Source organism: Theropithecus gelada, chromosome 14 (assembly GCF_003255815.1).
Source record: "Theropithecus gelada isolate Dixy chromosome 14, Tgel_1.0, whole genome shotgun sequence".
NCBI classification, from domain to species: Eukaryota; Metazoa; Chordata; class Mammalia; order Primates; family Cercopithecidae; genus Theropithecus; species Theropithecus gelada.
This window is the reverse complement of record NC_037682.1, coordinates 63,276,617-63,296,645: the sequence shown is the minus strand read 5'-3', so window position 1 is coordinate 63,296,645 and position 20,029 is coordinate 63,276,617. Positions and strand designations below refer to the sequence as shown.

Sequence of the window (20,029 nt, the reverse complement as noted above, 5' to 3'; positions counted from 1 at the left end):
ATAGCAGCACATGCCACAAGAGCCAAAAAATAAAACAACCCAAATGTCTATTAATAGATGAATAGATAAAAATACATTGTGGTGCAATGGAATATTATTCACCTACAAATGGAATGAAGTTCTGATACATGTTACAATGTGGATGAACCTGGAAAGCATTACACTAAATGAAAGAAGCCAGACACAAAAGATCACATATTGTATGATTCTGTTAATATGAAATGATTAGAATAGATAAATCCACAGAGACAGAATGTAGACTGATGGTTGGCAGGGATTGGTGGGAGGAGGGAATGGGGAGAAACCACTTACTGGGTAAAAAATTTTACTGTGGAGTGATAGAAATGTTTTGGAACTAGATAGAGGTGGTGGTTGCATAACATCATGAATGTAGTATATGCCACTGAATTGCTTACTTTAAAATAGTTACTTTTATATTATGTGAATTTTACCTCAAATTATTTTTTAAAGAGCGTATGCAACAAAAGAAAGAATAGATAAACTGGACTTCACCAAAATAAAAAAGTTTCATACTTCAAAGAATGTACCAAGAAAGTGAAAAGACAACCCACAAAATGGAGAAAGTATTGGCAAACATTTTTCTGACAAGGCTCTACTATCCAGAATACATAAAAAATTCTTGCTAGGGACGGTGGCTCATGCCAGTAATCCCAGCACTTTGGGAGGCTGAGGTGGGCGGATCACCTGAGGACAGGAGTTCAAGAACAGTCTGGCCAACATGGCAAAACCCCGTCTCTACTAAAAAAATGCAAAAATTAGCCAGGTGTGGTGGCACATGCCTGTAATCCCAGCTACTCAGGAGGCTGAGGCATGAGAATTACTGAAACCTGGGAGGCAGAGGTTACAGTAAGCCAAGATCATGCCACTGCACTCCAGCCTGGGTGACAGAGTGATACCCTCTCTCAAAACGAACGAACAAACAAAAAATGGACAAAGGATTTGAACATATATTTATATGTCCACAGTTCAATGGCCAATATACACCTGAAACAGTGCTCGACATCATTATCAGGGCAATGCAAATTAAAATCACAATGAGGTAACACTTTTTATTCACTAGGATATAATAAAAAAGACAGTAACAAGTGTTGGTAAGGATGTGTTGAAATTAGAATAATAGCCAAAAAGTGGAAACAACTCAAGTGTCTGTCAGTTGATGAATGGAAAAATAAATGGTATATACATACAGTAGAATATTAATCAGCCACTAAAAGGTATGAAGTACTGATATATGCTACAGTGTGGATGAACCTTGAAAACATGCCAAGTAAAAGAAGCCAGTCACAACAGGCCACATATTATATAATTTTGTGATTTCACTTACATAAAATACCCAGAATACACAAATCCATAGAGACAGAAAATAGATTAGTGGTTTCTGGGGCTGGGAGTGGGGGCAGTGGGAAATAGGAAGTGACTGCTAATAGATATGGCATTTCTTTTTGGGATAATGATAGTATTCTAACATTAATTTTGTCAATGGTTGCACAACCTTGTGAATATACTGCAACCATTGAATTGCACATTTTAAGAGAGAGACTTAGAATTTCAGGCTCTGTGAATTATGTCTTAATAAATATATGCATGCATACCTTATTTTATTGTGCTTTGCTTTATTGCACTTTGCAGATAATTGCATTTTTTACAAGTTGAAGGTTTGTGGCAATCCTGTGTTGATCAAGCTGTTGGTACCATATTTCCAAGAGCGTGTGCTCACTTTTGAGTGTCTGTGTCGGAATTTTTAAGCAATAAGTTATTTTTAAATTAAGGCACACACACTGTATTTTTAGACATAATGCTATTATACACTTAATAGACTATAGTATAGCGTAAACATAACTTTTATCACTGGGAAACCAAAAAATTTTTGTGACTCACTTTATTGCTTTATTAGCTTTATTGCAGTGGCCTCAAACTGAACTTGCAGTGTATGCCTGTACAGCTTGATTTTTTTGTAGCTCCTGGAGTTTTATTCAGACGACTTCTTTGAAGTTTGGGAAAGAACCCTGGATTGGCAGGTGACCTGGGTCCCTTTTCAAAATTGCCACTCACTGTGTGACCTTGGGTAGGTCACTTTTCTCAGGTGTGTTTTATGATTTGTATTATGAGATTCCTCCCTACAGTTTCTTTCAGCTGTGACATTTTATGATTTTTGGGAGGAACTCCTTGCTTAATAAGGGTTCTGTATAAAAGACAGGAGGTCTGTTCCTTCCTGGTGTCTGCCTCCTGTATTTTTAGGACTTCTGTGCTTGGTCCTTGCTTTATTAAGTGACCTTTGGCAATTCAGTTCTGCCTGGATTTGGGTTTCCTTTTCTGTAAAATGGGTTTGGTCATTAAAGGTTCTTAGTGGCTCTCTCATTCAAGGATTCTGATAGAACTGGGTATACTCCTGGAAGCTAAGATTTTAGAAATCAGCAGCTGTCCTGATGGCAAATATTGTTTTTATATTTTTCTACTGATGCTTGTCTAATGAAACTTTTGAAAATTGCCAGCTGGAGTCTGAGGAAAATACTAAGGAGCTCTTTGCCAGGAAACTTCTGAAAGGGGTGGGGGCGTGCCTGCTGGATGTTTACAAATAGTCCCTTGATCTGTGCCCCTCTAGACTTTATTTTCCCTCTGAGCATGGACTAAAAATCCCTATTTCAGTGCTATTCTTTAACACCCATTTAGGACCTAGAGGCCTGTACTGGGTCTGACCTGTGTTCTGAAGTTAGGATGAGTTCTTAAGGCTGAATGAGCAGACACTTAGACCCCATCATCAGTCATTTAGCACACAAACACCCCAGAGAACCTAGACTTGGTACAGCTGTGAGCTATGGCCACCTCACCGAGCCATAATAAAAATTCTGCTATTGGTCTGAGGCTTGACATATCTCACATAAAAGGTTTGTCATGCAGTAGCCAAGAGGGCATGCCGAGGGAACAGGTGCCATCTGTCCACAGCAGCCTCAGAACTTGGGAAAAGGGAAGAGGGATCAGATTGGCTCAGCAGAGGGCCACCTCAAGGTCCATTTTCTGACAGTAGAAGGCATGCTCAGTCCTCCCCATGTGACCACAGCCCTTTACACACCACCCTTTACAGTCTTTTTCACTCTGCAGAGTTGGCTCTGGGCTTACAGGCCCATCTAGGGCTCTCCAAATAGTACCAGTTTGCAGATGTTAGGGGTGTTTGGAGATGTTAGGAGATGTTATCCATCTTCTACTTCCGTTAGAGGAAACAAGATACAATAAAGAGTTCCAGCTTTGAAATCAAGCTGACTAGCTCTATCACTCAGTAGCTTTGTGACCTTGGACACATTTCTAAGGTTCTCTGTGCCCCAATTTCCCCTAAATAAATGGTAGCTACTATTTTCAATTTTTAACGTGTGCCTACAGTGTGCTTAGTTTTGGGCTAGGGGCTAGTGTGCCCTTTGTGCTTTCAGCAGGAATATTGAGAAAAGTGCAGGGAGGCCGACAGAATAATTGTTGCAGGTCAGGGGCAGTTGGAGATAGGAAAAGAAAAGACTATGCCTTATCTTCCTTCTTCATTGGCTCAGAAAATAGGGGAAAGTCCTCAGTGAGCAGGAGTGGTTGCTTTTCTGGCAAATTGAACTGGATAACGTAGAATAAGAAACCAAATGAAATAACTAGGTTCAATCTGCATACCCACCTTAAGTATTTGAAGTATTGGAAGCACTCGTTGCGTGGAGTCTTGTTTGAACAAGGGTACCTTTGATTTTTGGTAAGAATATAAAGGGGATATTGAAGTTGAGAAACTCTAGGAAACCAAGATTAAAAGTCCTTAACAAACAGGGGAGACAAAGAATACCCCAGGCTCTGGTAGTGGCTCTGGAGGAGGCAGGTGTGTTCCAGGAAGAAAGACAACTCACTGTGCTGCAGAAATAGCTCCTCTTGGAACCTAAAAGGTAGGAGAGTGAGGGCTTAAGTATGCCTAGTCTTGTAGCCTGCCTGGAGGCTAGGGGATGGCCATGAGAGGACCCTCGGTTTTCTTTCAGAGAGCCTAGAATAAACGTATGAAGGACATGGCCACCACCCTGACCTAGTAACCCCCCTCCCTTGGGTGGAAATAGGATGTGTTAATTTGTCTTTGATCCCATCTCATCCCCATGTCCTGCTGCTCAGCCTTTCTGTGAGCAGCTATGATGGTAACTCTTTTTGTAACACTATGGGCATCAGTATCATATGGTTTCTTTTTCTGGTGTCTTGACCCTCCCTTAACTTGGTGGCTCGACCCGGGTCCTTTTGGATTTCCACCAGCCTCACGTCCTTACTGTGTCCAAGGATCATGCCAGTCCTACCTCCTCCTCCACCGTCTAAGGGCAACTTGCTGTGCACAGAGGGTCATTAGCCCTGGCATAACTCCCTTTTTTCCCTCTTTCTCTGACTCCCACATCCAAGGCTCCTCTGAGCCCACAGCACAACCTAGACAGAGGATGCAGGAGCAGCCGTCTCCTTATAGTGCCCCTTTCAAGTCTTTTGTGCTGTGGCACAGAGCCCAGATCTGGTATACCAGGAACAATGTTAGTTCCAGAAGTGCCTCTCTCCTGATTAGCTAAGTGTTTAGGATGTGGCTTTTGCTTTTTATCTTTTGGTGTCATTTCTTGTTTAACATTTAAATTTTGCTCTGGACAGTGGGCATTCTTTGAACCCCAGTTGGTGGTTGGGGCCCTCATGCTTCACTGAATTGCTACCAGGTGTTTTCTGGAAATAGCTCTGCCCCTCAGTTTCTGGTAGGTGTAATGTCTCATCAATATCAATTTCTTGATGCTATCCTGTTCTAGAGTCTCTGGATTTCACAGTAGCCTAGAAATGTCCACCGTAGATTGAGACTTCTGGACCTTTCCCTGATCTGTGCCAAGAATGGCCTGGTAGTCCAGGAGACCTAGTTCCTACAGTGACTTCAGTCCTACAGCCAGAACTAAGGCTTCTGGTGACATTGCTTTATATCCTTTATACCAGTCATCTCCATTTACCTACTGTGGAACTTTAGAATTGCTTACCCTGTAGGACAGAAGCCACTACATCTGGGCATATGGGCTCATCCTAGCCCAAAGATGGCTAGGGTATATTGAGAAGGCACTAGTTCTCTCCTCTTCACTGCATCTTAAGGAAGTGTGATTTAATAAGCTTCCTGTATTGCTGTAAGGCCTCTCATTTCAAAACAAAGCCTTGGCTAGCAGAGAGATAGACATAGAGCTTACTATAATAGTGTATGGGAATTGTGTATCTAAGAAGAGAAACTAATTCCTTCTCAGTGGGAGAGTGGGAGAGTGTGCAGTGGAGTCTGCAAGGCTAAGTGTGCAGTAGGCACCCTAACTCACCATGCCCTCCCCTCTTTGGCAGTGACCCGCCATAATCACCTCAAGGACTTCATGCTGGTGGTGTCTATCGTTATTGGTGTGGGCGGCTGCTGGTTTGCCTATATCCAGAACCGTTACTCCAAGGAGCACATGAAGAAGATGATGAAGGACTTGGAGGGGTTACACCGAGCTGAGCAGAGTCTGCATGACCTTCAGGAAAGGTAAGGCCCTGCCCCTTCAGGAAAGGTAAGGCCCTGCCATTACCTTTGGCTCCTGGGAACCTCCTATTTCCACCTGAGTGTGAGCCACTTGGCCCCTGAGACCTTGTTAACATGGCAGCCCAGGCTGCATCATCCTTCCAAAACTGCACTGCAAGTTTAGGTTGCCGATATTCCAAGTGCCCTGGGCAGTTATTCCTCCTGGGGAGAAACTTGTTTCTATCTTTTTTGCCTCTTAGCTTCAGAGGGAGAAATGTGTAGCTGCCAGAGGTCTTGAGCTTCCCATTGCTTGTTAGGGGGTCATTCTTCCTTCATCCGTCTCTGGACTGCTTCTCTTAGCATATAAATAGATATAATGAACTGTTCTTTACTGTTCCCCAAAGAAACCTCACAAACCTTCCTTCTTACTGTCCTTAGTTCTTTCTTATAAGGAATCTAAATCTCATAAACGCTGACTTGCTGTATGACTTTGGATAAATCTCTTTCCCTCCCAGGACTTATTTCCTCATTGGTAATATGAAGGGATTGACCTAGGAGAATGCTAAACTCTCCTAGAACACTTCCAACTCATATGGTGTGGGATTCTGTTAGAATAAAATATGACTTCAAAACTATGGCAGAAGATTTAGCTGTGAAAAGAGAGTGCCCGTTAGTCAGTCGGTCAGTCAGCCTGTGTATTTCCTAACATATAGTAACCAGTTCTGTGATGGCAGTTGTAAGAAATTCACTGTTCCTGAGGAAACAAAACTTACACACCCACAAGAAGCAGCAGTGAGAGCACACTTAATGCAGACTTAGTTCCAGACTCAGCTTATAGGATAAGAATGCTAATGACTAGAAAGACAAAGAGGTGAATGAGTGGATGTGGGACTCTGAGGAGGTAGCCTTGAAAGATGGGTAGAGAGGTCCTGGGTGTTAAGGTTGAGTGTATAGGGTGGGGCCAGATCCCTGGGACCTTAAGATGCATGTGGGGAAGTTAGTAGGATGCAGAAGGCAATAGAGAGTCAAATCAGGTTTTTTTGGTGGTTTTATTTTCGAGAAGAGGAGAGGCCTATTCAGGACTGTCTTTTAGAAAATGATTCTGGAAGCCTAGGGACTCTAGTTGGGAAGTCTTTGCAGGAATTCATGTAAAAGGAAATGAAGTCTTGTCTTTTCATTTATTTCTATTTATTATTATTATTTTTTGACTCTGGGTCTTGGTCTGTTGCCCAGGCTGAAGTTGAATTGCATGAACATGGCTCACTGCAGCCTCCACCCCCTGGGCTCAAGAGATCCTCCTGCTTCAGCCTCCTGTGTAGCTGGGTGCATGCCACCATGCCAGGCTAATTGTTTTGATTTTTTGTAGAGACAGGGGTCTTGCTGTGTTGCCCAGGCTTTTCCTGAACTCTGGACTCAAGAGGTCTACCTCAGCCTCCCAAAGTGCTGGGATTACAGGCCTGAGCCACTGTGCCCAGCCATTGTGTTATTTTTAAATGGTAAACACTATTTTCTTTGGAGGGGTGGGGAAAAGACTTCTTGTGAGCCAGGTATTGTTAAATAATTAAATGCATTATTGCTTTTAATCATTATAGCCCTTTGAAGTAGGTACTATTAGAGTTGAGGAAATGAAGGCTCAGAGAGAGGGTAAGTGCTTTGCTCAGGGTCATATATCAGTAAGTAGTGAACTAGGAATTTTGACACTCCAGGGTGCTGCTTTTACTGAGGTAGCAGACTTACTGTGTTTATTTCCATGGGCTGGGCTTCTAGGGAGCGAGAGGGGTCTGATCTCTAAGCTGAATCCTGGCTACTCTGCTGGGCCCCTTGTTCTTGGGCCCTTTGCCAATTAGGAGCTAACTGCTGCTGTCTGAGCAGTCCCCATACCTCATTTGTTTGAAAAACGTGTACTGTTTCCATTCCAAAGGCAAAAGAATCTAGGCAGGAGACATTCCAAGTTTGGGGATAAAACTAAGCTCCCAGCACTCCCTGCTCCCTAAGACCTCCAGAGCTAAGTGACCACTGCGGCACTTAGAAAGAGACAAAGACACCCCTCCCCTTTCCCCCCTAGAGATAGGCTTGCACACATGCACACATATATCCTCCTCTGAGTGTCCAGAGCCCACTGCCACCTTGTTCCTCCTTGTATTAACAGACCTGCAATGCCAGCTTTTACAGAGCTTTATTACACAGTTCCTGATAATTTGTGTGAATAAATATAATTCTACATGTACATTCCAGTTAGGATTTCATTGAGTTTCAAGATAATTATTTGAGGCAGGCAGGAATTTTGATTCCCAAAGCAGGCAAAACTTGCTCATCGTCACACAACTGCTTAGAGGCAGGACTAATTGCAATGCTAATGGTTGTTGCCTTGGAGTGGGGCAGTGCTTAATTGTATATTTATTTGCTCATTTCTGCACCCAACAATAATTATTGATCTCCGTCTCTAACAGACCTTATTGGCACTATGAAAGGGGGTCAGTCTTGATTCTACTATAAAGGAGCTCACTATTATAAAGGACAGACTTATCGTAGTATTGGCTTTTCTCAAGAGGCTGCTTTCATAGAGGACAGTATTTCAGTGAAGAAGTGAATCCTTAGTGGTGTAACTTTATACAGTTGGGTCATGGAAGAGTACAATAAAGAAGGACATTCAGCAAGGGAAGGAGATGGCAGGAAATGGCGCCTCTGGTTTGTCTTTACCTATGCATGTATTGCCATCTGGTGTTCATTTTCAGGAGGTTCAACTCCCTTTCTCTTCAGGGACCAAGTAGGCAGATTACAATTCGCGGGAGCTTGCAGCCTAACATTTCCTCCTCTTACCTCCTTGCTTGTTCCACTATACCTTTTGAGGTCTCCGCCACTGATAGCTCTGGACTTAGAGTTTTGTTTTTAACAGATTGAGTTCTGTTTGTTTCATCTGTTTCATCTACTTAATTATCTCAGTGATCAGTGTTCTCTCAGGGTCCTTCTTGTTCTGTAGTCTATCCTTTCTTTTCCATACCTCAAGTCTAAACTATATATCTTATCTCTTCTTCACCATCCTTTCCCCTTCCTAATCTGGTCCCCTGGTAATCTGGTGGTTTTTACTTAGAAAGGAAGACCAGACAGTAAAGTCCGTTCTCTCTTCCAAAGGGATTAGCAAATTCTCAGTCTTTGTTCTGGGTGTAGCACAAGTCTCCCTTTCCTTCCCTCACTCCTGTCAGGCAGAGCTGATTACTCCATCTTTTGGGTGCACTCAACATCATATATATATATATATATATATAATATATATGTATATAAAATAAATTCTATAATGAAAAGATATATATATATCTTATCATATATATGATAATTTTATTATGGAATTTGTCACACTGTATACAGTTACCTGTTTACTTGTCTTTGTTGGAGTAAATCATGAGCTCCTCAGTGGCAGGGACAGCTTTCTGATTTATTGCCATACGTTTAGGGCTTAGCACAGGGCTTGGCACTTAGTAGGCACTTGAAAGAACTTGGTGAATGAATAGATGAATGAATGAGTGTATTAACATAGATAGCCATGTGGAGGAAAGAAGTGAGGAAGGGAGAAGGCTTGTTTAGCTGGATGGAAGGTTTTGTCAGTGAACTGAGGGAATGTGTGTGACGGTGCAAGGGTAGACTTACATTATAACTCATGCCCTTGAGATCTCATCCACTAAGGAAGATACTTGGGAAAGGAACTCAGAGCCTGGGGGCAGCAGGGGACTCTCCTGAGCCCTGCCCAGCCCCTCTGGCATAAATTTAGTTTGTTTTTTGCTTCTGGGAACAGAAGCTCAGGAATCCAAGAGGTCTAGCTCAATAGTTCCTTCCTCATCTTCCTTAATCCACCCCTCTGCTACCACCCCAGTCACTTCTCGGCCATTAGGTTTTTCCTGGATCTTTTTGTCTAGCTTGCAGGGTATTCTACATTTATTGAACTTTCTAGATACCACTACATAAGGGGATTAATTGTGGCATTTGAAGTTACACAGATTGGAATTCTAGCCTCAGTTCTTCCTGCAAGTTGCTTTCCCTCTCTAAGGCTCCATATCTGCCTGTCCCAGGCTGATAATGGTACCAATATAATCATTATCTGCTGGGAGGACAAATGGGAAATACCTTGTAAACTGGTACTTGTTATGATTTTTGTATGAGACAGTTTAGAGGAGGGATTCAGATGCCTGAGAACCTGGCTCCACAGCCTTGATTACTGGCAGCAAAATGATGGTCAAGGTGTGAATTAGGTAATAACTGTGGTTTCTATTGGCCCTGAGTTAGCTCAGAGCCAGACAGTCAGCAGAGCAGGGAGAATATATGCTGAGAGTTGGAGCCGTCATTTTCCTCTTTGGTGCCATGACTCATGGCATGTTGGCTGGCACCCCCTTGCCTGGCCTCCTCCAGCTCCCTGCATTGCCCCCCAGGCTGCACAAGGCCCAGGAGGAGCACCGCACAGTGGAGGTGGAGAAGGTCCATCTGGAGAAGAAGCTGCGCGATGAGATCAACCTTGCTAAGCAGGAAGCCCAGCGGCTGAAGGAGCTGCGGGAGGGTACTGAGAATGAGCGGAGCCGCCAAAAATATGCTGAGGAGGAGTTGGAGCAGGTAGGAGAGTCCACAAATTCCTGGACACCTTGACGGGTGGGCAAAGGGCAGGGGCCCAGGGTCTGGCTGGAAGTTTCATGTGTGAGGAATTTGAAATGTGATCCAAAGACTATGCTCTAGAGTCACTGGACTCTTACCAATAAGAGTTCAAGTTGTAAAAAATAGTCACTGTGGGCACAGTGGCTCATGCCTGTAATTCAGCACTTCGGGAGGCCGAGGCAGGTGGATCACTTGAGTTCAGGAGTTCGAGATCAGCCTGGCCAACATGGTGAAAGCCCATCTCTATTAAAAATACAAAAAAATTAGCTGGGTGTGGCGGCAGGCACCTGTAATCCCAGCTACTTAGGAGGCTGAGGCAGGAGAATTGTTTGAACCCCGGAGGCGGAGGTTGCAGTGAGTCGAGATCGTGCCATTGCACTCCAGCCTGGGCAACAAGAGTAAATCTCTGTCTCAAAAAAAAAAAAAAAAACCAAAAAAAAAGAAAATTATAAAAATAGTCACCATGATTTTCAAAGAACAGTGGATAATCGGTGATAACAGTTATTTTGTTTCTTTTTTTGAGGGATTTACATAAAGTGTACAAGTCATAAGTATACAGCTGGCAAGCTTTTGCATATGCATGTACCTGTGTTACCACCACCCAGATCAAAATACAGAACCTTCTCAGCACCCCAGAAAACTCACTTTTGCTCCCCCAGTTAATATTTCATCCAAAAGTTAACTACTGTCACAACTTGTAAACCAGTTAGTTTTTTTTGGTTTGTTTTTTTTTTTGAGACGGAGTCTCGCTCTGTGGCCCAGGCTGGAGTGCAGTGGCCGGATCTCAGCTCACTGCAAGCTCCGCCTCCCGGGTTCACGCCATTCTCCTGTCTCAGCCTCCCGTAGCTCGACTACAAGCGCCCGCCACTTTGCCCGGCTAGTTTTTTTCGTATTTTTTAGTAGAGACCGGGTTTCACTGTGTTAGCCAGGATGGTCTCAATCTCCTGACCTCGTGATCCACCCGTCTCGGCCTCCCAAAGTGCTGGGATTACAGGCTTGAGCCACGACACCCAGCCCCAACCAGTTAGTTTTGTCTAATTTTGAACTTCATACAAATGGCATTATACAGTATATACTCTTTTGTGTTTTGTTTCTTTCACTCAACAGTATGTCTATGAGAGTCATCAAAGTTGCATGTAGTGATAGTTGGTTTATTTCCATTGCTGAGTTACTCATCTATTGTATGAGTATACTATAATTTATCCACTCTTCCGTTGATAAATATTTGGGTTGTCTGTAGCTTTGTTGACTTTTATGAATAATATTGCTATGAATCTTCTTGCATATGTCTCTTGGTGGGCATAAGCACTCACTTCTGTTGGACATATAATAGAGTATTCATGTATTTAGCTTTTTTAGAAACTGTCAAACAGTTTTCCAAAATGATTGTACCAATCTATACTGCCACAACAATGTAAGAGAATTCTAGTTGATCCATAACCTCAGTATTTTTAGGCATTTTAATTTTAAACATTCTGGTAAATGTATAGTAGTATCTTGTGATTTTAATTTTCATTTCCCTAATATTATTAAATACCTTTTAATAAATTTATTGGCCATTTGATTTGGGAATCTCTTCTCATTTTAAAAATTGGATTGTCTTTTTCTTATTGATTTGTAAGCATTATTTATATATTTTGGATATTAGTGTTTTGTCAGTATAAATACACACATGTACAGAAAATATTTTCTCTCAGCCTTGACTTGTTTTTTTGCTCTCTTAATACTGTCTTTTGATAAACAGAAGTCCTTGATTTTAAGGGCTTCTAATTTAATCAGTTTTTTAAATGACTGATGTGGCCAGGCGTTGTGGCTCATGTCAGTAATCACAGCACTTTGGGAGGCTGAGGCGGGCAGATTACTTGAGATCAGAAGTTCGAGACCAGCCTGGCCAACATGGCAAAAGCCCATCCATACTAAAAATACAAAAATTAGCTGGGTGTGGTGGCACACACCTGTAGTCCCAGCTCCTTGGGAGGCTGAGGCAGGAGGATTGCTTGAGCCTGGGAGGTGAAGGTTGCAGTGAGCCAAGATAGTGCCACTGCACTCCAGCCTGGGCAGCAGAGCGAGACTCCATCTCAAAAAAAAAAAAAAAAAAAAATTGATACTTTTTGCTTTTTGTTTCTTGTTTAAGAAATCCTTCCCTATTCCCAAGATATTTCCCTAAATTTTCTTCTGAATCTTTATTGTTTGTCTTTTCACATTTAGGGATATTATTTCAAATTAACTTTTGTATGTGATATGAAGTAGGCTGTCAAGGACCTTTTTTTTTCCCTCAAGTAAGGTGATCATTCAAGAATCTCTATTTTATATTTTTATTATCATTCAGGTCAAAAGTTTTCTAATTTTTATTGTGGCTCCTTTTTTGGCACATGGTTATCTAGTATATTGCTTGATTTTCAAACACTTGAGGACTTTTTTACTTATCTTTCTTTTACTGGTTTCTAGTTTAATTTCACTATGGTCAGAGAACATATGCTGTGTGGGTGTAGTCCTTTGAAACTTGTTGAGACTTGATTTATATGAAAAAAAACTAAGCAATTCAGTTAAAAGTCAGAGATTGTCAGATTGGATTAATGCCAAAACTCAATTATATGCTGTTTATAAGAGACACACTTTAAATATAAGAACACAAAAAAAGCTTAAAGGAAAAGGATGAGAAAAGATATGTTACAAAATAAAGCAGCAAAATGAAGCAGGGGTAGCTATATATTGATATAAATATAATATTTATATTAATATAAAATACGATTTAGGTCATGAAGTATTGACCTAAAGCAATTGCTAAGTGAAATAAAGCAAAGGTAGCTGTATGTTAATATAAATGTAATATTTACATTAATATAAAGTAAACTTTAGGTCAAGAAGTATTACTAGACCCCAAAAATAGGTATTTCATAATGATAAGTAGATGAATTCAATTTAATATATAATAGCCCTTAATTTGGATACATCTAATGATATAGTCTAAAATAATATAAAGCAAATATTGACTGAACTAAAATGATACTAGACAAATTTTATAATCAAAGTTAGAGATTTTAATATACTTCTCTCAATAATAAGTCACCAATAGCATCCATAAGGATATAAAAAATTTAAAAACATGGTTAATAAGTTTGAATTCCTTGACACATATGGAACACTCTGCCTAACTCTAGAAAATACATTCTTTTTAGCACTTATATATCTCTTAAAATATTACTTCTGCTCCATTCTCTCCTCTCCTTCTGAGAATGTAATATTTATGTTAGATCTTTTAACTCTATTCTACATGTCTCTTATGCTCAGTTCTGTTCTTTTTTCTCTCTGTGTTTTGATTTGGTTATTTTCTATTGATCTATCTTTTAAGTTCTTTAATTCTGCATTGTACTGTAAGCATTCTGCTGTTTAACCCATCCAGTGGGTTCCTACTCTCAGACAATGTATTTTTCAATTCTAGAATATCCACTTTACTCTTTTATAGGTTCCAGTTCCCTGTCCAGAATTTCTATCTTTTATCTACTGTATCCATCTTTTCCTGTATTTCCCTTAACATAGCAATCGTAATTATTTTAAAGTCCTTGTCTGGTAATTCTTACATCTGGATCATTTATGGGACTGCTTATTTTTCCTCTTGATTATTAGTCATTTTTTTGCCATTTATGTCTAGTAATTTATTTTTATGACATGCTGGACAGTGTGTATTTAAAAAAATAGAGGCTCCAGATGATTTTCTCTTCCATCAGGTAGTTTTCCCCCTTTCTTTCGTGGAGTATATTAAGGAACTGATCACCTCAAGCCAATCAGAGATGGAGCTGCATTTGAACTAGGTTGTAGTTTTAGTAAAACTTGGTGTAGCTTTCATTTGTCCCAGTTTCTCAGATATGTCCCTCCCTGACTTTTAAATGGAAAGCTGTTAGTTTCTTTCTCTTCAACCCTGAAAAACTATGAGAGATGCAGTTCTGCCACATCGTAGGCTGTTTTCTTGGTGCCCCAGTGGAGATCTTCTACGTGGGTCCAGTGCAATTTTCAGCTCTCACCTAAAATCATCAGTGTCTCCCAGGAAGAAAATGACTGACAATTGACAACTCATCTTAGAAAGGCTTTTTCTCTCTGACTTTTAGTTTATCTAGTCTAGTGGTTCTCACACTTTTTGTTCTTAGGACTCTTTACTCTTTTTTTTTTTTTTTTAAGATGGAGCCTCGCTTTTGTCACCCAGGCTGGAGTGCAATGGCACAATCTCGGCTCACTACAACCTCCACCTCCCAGGTTCAAGCAATTCTCCTCCTGCCTCAGCCTTCTGAGTAGCTGGGATTATAGGTGCCTGCCACTACACATGGCTAATTTTGTATTTTTAGTAGAGAAGGGATTTCACCATATTGGTCAGGCTGGTCTCAAACTCCTGACCTCAGGCGATCCACCCGCCTTGGCGTCCCAAAGTGCTGGGATTACAGGCTTGAGCCACAACACCCAGCCAGGACCCTTTACTCTTAAAAACTATTTAAGACCTCAAAGAACATTTTGATAGGTGATAATACTGTTAATATTTAACCTATTAGAAATTAAAACAGAAAATTTAAAAATATTTATTAATTCATTTAAAATAACTATATCAGGCTGGGCACAGTGGCTCACACCTGTAATCCCAGCACTTTGGGAGGCCGGGGCGTGCAGATCACTTGAGGTCAGGAGTTCGAGACCAGGCTGGCCAACATAGCGAAACCCCATCTCTACTAAAAATACAAGAATTAGCCAGGCATGGTGGTAGGCACCTGTAATCCCAGCTATTCAGGAGGCTGAGGCAGGAGAATCACTTGAACCCGAGAGGCTGAGGTTGCAGTGAGCCAAGATCACATCACTGCACTCCAGCCTGGGTGACAGAGCAAGACTCCATCTCAAAAATAAAAATAAAAATAATAATAACTACATCAAACCCCTTAGATGTTTACACAAATAACATATTTTCTAAATTTTTCAAAATAAAAACAATTTTGAAAACACAATTTTCATAAAATGTATACAGCTTTTTCCAGATGTTGTGTTGGATCAGAATTGTTTTTCTCCTATGACCTACTATATCTTACTGGGAAGTGGAAGTCAGGTGATAACACTTTATTTAAAACATATAGATAAGTGTTTATTAACTTTGGCTGCATATTAGAATGACTTGGAGAGCCTACTTTAATGCCCAGGCAAACACCCCAGATCAATGAAATCAGTATCTCTAGGTTGGGGCCCAGATATCTGTATTTTTTAAGTTCCTGGCCAGGCATGGTAGCTCACGCCTGTAATCCTTACACTTTGGGAGGCAAAGGGCGGGCAGATCGCTTGAACCCAGGAGTTTGAAACCAGCTTGGGCAACATGGCAAAATCCCATCTCTAACAACAACAACAACAAAATTTACTGGGTGTGGTGGTGCACGCCTGTGGTCCCAAAGCTATTCAGGAGGCTGAGGAGGGAGGATCACTTGAGCCTGGGAGGCAGAGGTTGCAGTGAGCTGAGATTCACCACTGCACTCCAGCCTGGCCGACACAACAAGATCCTGTCTCAAAATAAAATAAAGTAAAAAAGTTCCCCATGTGGTTACAGTATGTTACAAGGTTAAGAACCACAGCTACAAAATAAAAGGACAAGAACTCTGACTTGCCCATATGTTGTCTTCCCATCAGACATTTGTTACTGTGCATGGCATGATATGTCTGTCTCTGTCTGTCTGTCTTCCATCTCCCCCATTCCTTATTTTGTAGTTACTTCTCTCATTAACCAAACAGCTTTTTTTTTTTTTTTTTTTTTTTGGCAGTGTCTCACTCTGTTGCCCAGGCTGGAGTGTGGTAGAATGATCTTGGCTCACTGCAGTCTTGACCTCCTGGACTCAAGCGATCCTCCCATCTCAGCCTCCTGAGTAGCTGGGACCACAGGTGCACACCATCCCACCTGGCTAGTTTTACAATTTTTTTTTTTTTTTTTTTTTTTTTTTGAGACGGAGTCTCACTCTGTCGCCCAGGCTGGAGTGTAGTGGCCGGATCTCAGCTCACTGCAAGCTCCGCCTCCCGGGTTCCCGCCATTCTCCTGCCTCAGCCTCCCGAGTAGCTGGGACCACAGGCGCCCGCCACCTCGCCCGGCTAGTTTTTTGTATTTTTCAGTAGAGACGGGGTTTCACCGTGTTAGCCAGGATGGTCTCGATCTCCTGACCTTGTGATCCACCCGTCTCGGCCTCCCAAAGTGCTGGGATTACAGGCTTGAGCCACCGCGCCCGGCCTAGTTTCACAATTTTTTGTAAGATGAGGTCTCACTGTGTTGCCCAGGCTGCTCTCGAATTCCTGGGCTCAAGTGATCCTCCTCTTCAGCCTTCCAAAGTACTGGGATTATAGGTGTGAGCCACTGTGCCTGGCTCCCAACAGGTTTTGAGCCTTGTAGGCCAGCCCCTTTGTATGCCTCCCTGACTGTCATGCTTCCCTCTATTTGCTCTCTTTTTTTTTCTTCTTCATCCATTATTCCCTGCTTAGCTTATCCCATTCCTTAAACTGCTTTTAATTTAGTACTTGATCATAAATTTTCAGACTTGGTATATTAGTTTCTAAAGTATTTAGTCTTCATTTAGAAGCTACATAAACAGGAGTGGGCTATTTTTAGTTTTTTTTCAGGGAACAGAAACCAAGTGAAGATTGGCACTCTCATTGCCTCTCAAAGGAATAAAGGTGTTCTGTCCCTAGCTGAGGCCCTCCTGGCCTATCTTAGGCTGTGGAGAGGACCTCAGGCTTGCTATGGGATGCTTACCTCATTGGCTGAAGCTGGGGATAAGAAGACTGCTTTCAAGCATCTTCTCTGGGATTCTGTTCAGGTAGGAGAGTTGGAGATCACTTATGCTGGTAGCTTGGATGAGACAGCAAGAAACCCTGTGTACATAATGTCTGTATGTACTTTCAAGTCTTTTACACTTTAGTGCTTTGGACTGCCTCATTGCGTGCTCCCTGCAGAGAAGTTGGTTATTTCTACTTATACATTGGTCCTCTCATGTCTTGGCTTCTGTTGGCAATGCCTCTGTTAGGTGTGGGCATGCTCATTGTCTTCCCACCTTGTACAGAGTTCTTTTCAAAGCCCACTTGCTCTACTCCCTGAGAGAATCATAGACACAGTCTCTGGGCTAGAGGAGACTCTGGAGAGCATTCAGGACAATACCCTTCTGAAGTACCAATCATTTTTCAGGTCTCTCTGACATGAGCTCTTCACATACCTCCCATAACAGGGAACTCACTCTCTCCTGAGATCACCCCTTCACTGATAGTTTGGATTTGCGTGGGAGAAAGTCCTGCCTCACACCGAATTAAGAACTGGTTTAGGAAGCACAGGGTCACACAGCCAGTTAAGTGACAGACCAGGGACAAGAACCAGATTTTCAGATTCCTGACCAGTGCTTTTTCTGTCACGTTGTGATGTCTTGAAGTCTAAGCAGAGACCCTGACTCTTGGTAAGAAGATGATTCATTAGCTAACCTGTTCCTGAAGAGATCAGGGAAGATTGCTGGAACTTGCTGCATGACCAGGAAAGTAAGCTGATGTGATAGAAAAGAATGCCTTCATCTGGGAACAAAAACATCTCAATTTGGGTTCTGGTTGACACTGTGGACCTTGAATAGGTTAATTTTCTTCTCTGAGCTTGCTTTCTTCTATATAAAATATGGAAAATAATCCTTACCCTTTCTCCTTCCTGGGAGAGTTGTAAAGCAGATAAGAAGTCTGAGTTCTGAAGCATCATACAGAGGTGTTGGAGAGTATTAATAGCAGTAAATGAACTCACATCCTTTTGGCTGCACAGGTTCGGGAGGCCTTGAGGAAAGCAGAGAAGGAGCTAGAATCACACAGCTCATGGTATGCTCCAGAGGCCCTTCAGAAGTGGCTGCAGCTGACACATGAGGTGGAGGTGCAATATTACAACATCAAGAAGCAAAATGCTGAGAAGCAGCTGCTGGTGGCCAAGGAGGGGGTGAGAACTGCCCTTCTATTGCCCTCTTTTCTCCTTTTTGCCCTTCTCCCTTTTACCTGCATATCTTCCTCTTCTCTCCCTCTCCCTGTTCCTCCCATTGGGTGAAGAGATATCTTGGTGGTGGGTTCTGTTTCTTTCCTAATGTTCAGCTCCTGACAGTGTCCTTAGGCTTCTGGAGGAGGGAATGAGGGTGTAGGGGCATTCCCGCCTGTCTTCTGGAAAAGATGAAATAACTGGAGGCAGGCAGAGGGAAATCTCTGCCAGCCTCAGGCTGCCATGGGGACAGAGGTCCTCCTAGGGCAAAAGGGCTATCAAGGACCCCTTTGCTTCTCCCCTTGCTTTCTCTATTTTGTCCCCTCCTTTTTCTTCTACCTTGCCTGCCTTTCTCTTTTTCCTCTTTCTCTTCCTTTTCCTTGTGCAGTCTAAGTTGGGCTAGGGGGAGTGGGCCCCAGCCATAGGGGAAGGCCTGTCTTATTTCTTCCAACCTTGAATCCCTGCTCTTTTTGAACTGGGGGCCTCATCTTTGCAGGCTGAGAAGATAAAAAAGAAGAGAAACACACTCTTTGGCACCTTCCATGTGGCCCACAGCTCTTCCCTGGATGATGTAGATCATAAAATTCTAACAGCTAAGTAAGTAACACCAGTTATCTACTTTGGCAATGTCCATATCATCCTCAGAATTTGAGGGCATACAGGGCCTCCAACACCAATTCCATTTCCTCATTGGTGGAGGGACAGCTCTGGTCTCCTCCTTCAGCCTTTATTTATCTCTCGCCTTGCTCTTAAATTTATGAGTTTATTGTGTGTTTTATTCACACATATTCTCAAAACTTGTTCCTCTGAGAAGAGGCTTCATTCCTATTGGGGTTCACACCAAGTCCATGCCTGCCGTTCTCTTTCCTCTGTCTTCAGGCAAGCACTGAGCGAGGTGACAGCAGCATTGCGGGAGCGCCTGCACCGCTGGCAACAGATCGAGATCCTCTGTGGCTTCCAGATTGTCAATAACCCTGGCATCCACTCACTGGTGGCTGCCCTCAACATAGACCCCAGCTGGATGGGCAGTACACGCCCCAACCCTGCCCACTTCATCATGACTGACGACGTGGATGACATGGATGAGGAGATTGTGTCTCCCTTGTCCATGCAGTGTAGGTGACCTCTTTGGGGGGATGAAGGAAGGAGCTTTTGATGCACAGGTTGAGAAGTCTGTGGCCTCTGTTGTGCTTAAACAGCAGATGGGGCAGATACCCAGGAAGATAGTTCAACTCATGACCTTGGTCAATAAAGCACAGTTTGCTCAGGTTATTTCTTTATAGTTGTCCTTTTGGTGTTCTTTCCTTGTTGTATGCTCTGTATGCCCCTTTGGGTCTATTATGCTAAGTGTGTCTCCCTTCAGTCTTTTTCACTTTATTGTCCCTAACTACCATTCTATCTACCTTTATAAAAAATAATGCCCTTTAGTGAATTTCAATGTAAAAATGGCATTCATTTTGACTATTTATTGAACTTATTTATTTTGATTTTTGTTCATTATTCTTAATTGCTAAAGTAGATGAATGGAATGATGTTTCTCTTTGTCTTTTTGTGAGAGGCCCTATAAAGCAGTAGTCCCTTAAAGTGATATAGTCCTAAATCCTCTAAGTTGGAAAGGCATTCTTGCCCAGGAGGGATCTCCTGCACAAGCATGTCTGACTTTCCACCTGGACTCTTGGATCCCACCCTCTCTTCCTCTGTCCTGGGTCTTCCCTCTCCCTTTTCTCCCCTGCAAGTGATGAGAGTTGAGTAGAGCAGAACCAAATGGAATAACACTGGACTTCTTCAGTGAATGAAGGGAGTTTTCCCTTACTGGCCCACAACTGAATTTTTCTTTGGATCAGATGCTATTTTTTTTTTTTTTTTTTTTTTTT

At 42.2% G+C, this 20,029-nt stretch overlaps 1 protein-coding gene across 3 annotated transcripts in view; it reads left to right on the top strand.

Moving 5' to 3' along the window:
- STIM1 (stromal interaction molecule 1) overlaps positions 1-20,029 on the top strand; it is a 226,913-nt gene that overhangs the window by 197,187 nt on the left and 9,697 nt on the right. For all 3 annotated transcript variants that reach the window (XM_025356487.1, XM_025356488.1, XM_025356486.1), the window contains exons 6-10: positions 5,365-5,542; positions 9,940-10,117; positions 17,955-18,122; positions 18,652-18,752; positions 19,035-19,270. In XM_025356487.1, coding sequence (XP_025212272.1) covers positions 5,365-5,542; positions 9,940-10,117; positions 17,955-18,122; positions 18,652-18,752; positions 19,035-19,270 — 861 coding nt within the window. The remainder of the gene's footprint in view (positions 1-5,364; positions 5,543-9,939; positions 10,118-17,954; positions 18,123-18,651; positions 18,753-19,034; positions 19,271-20,029) is intronic.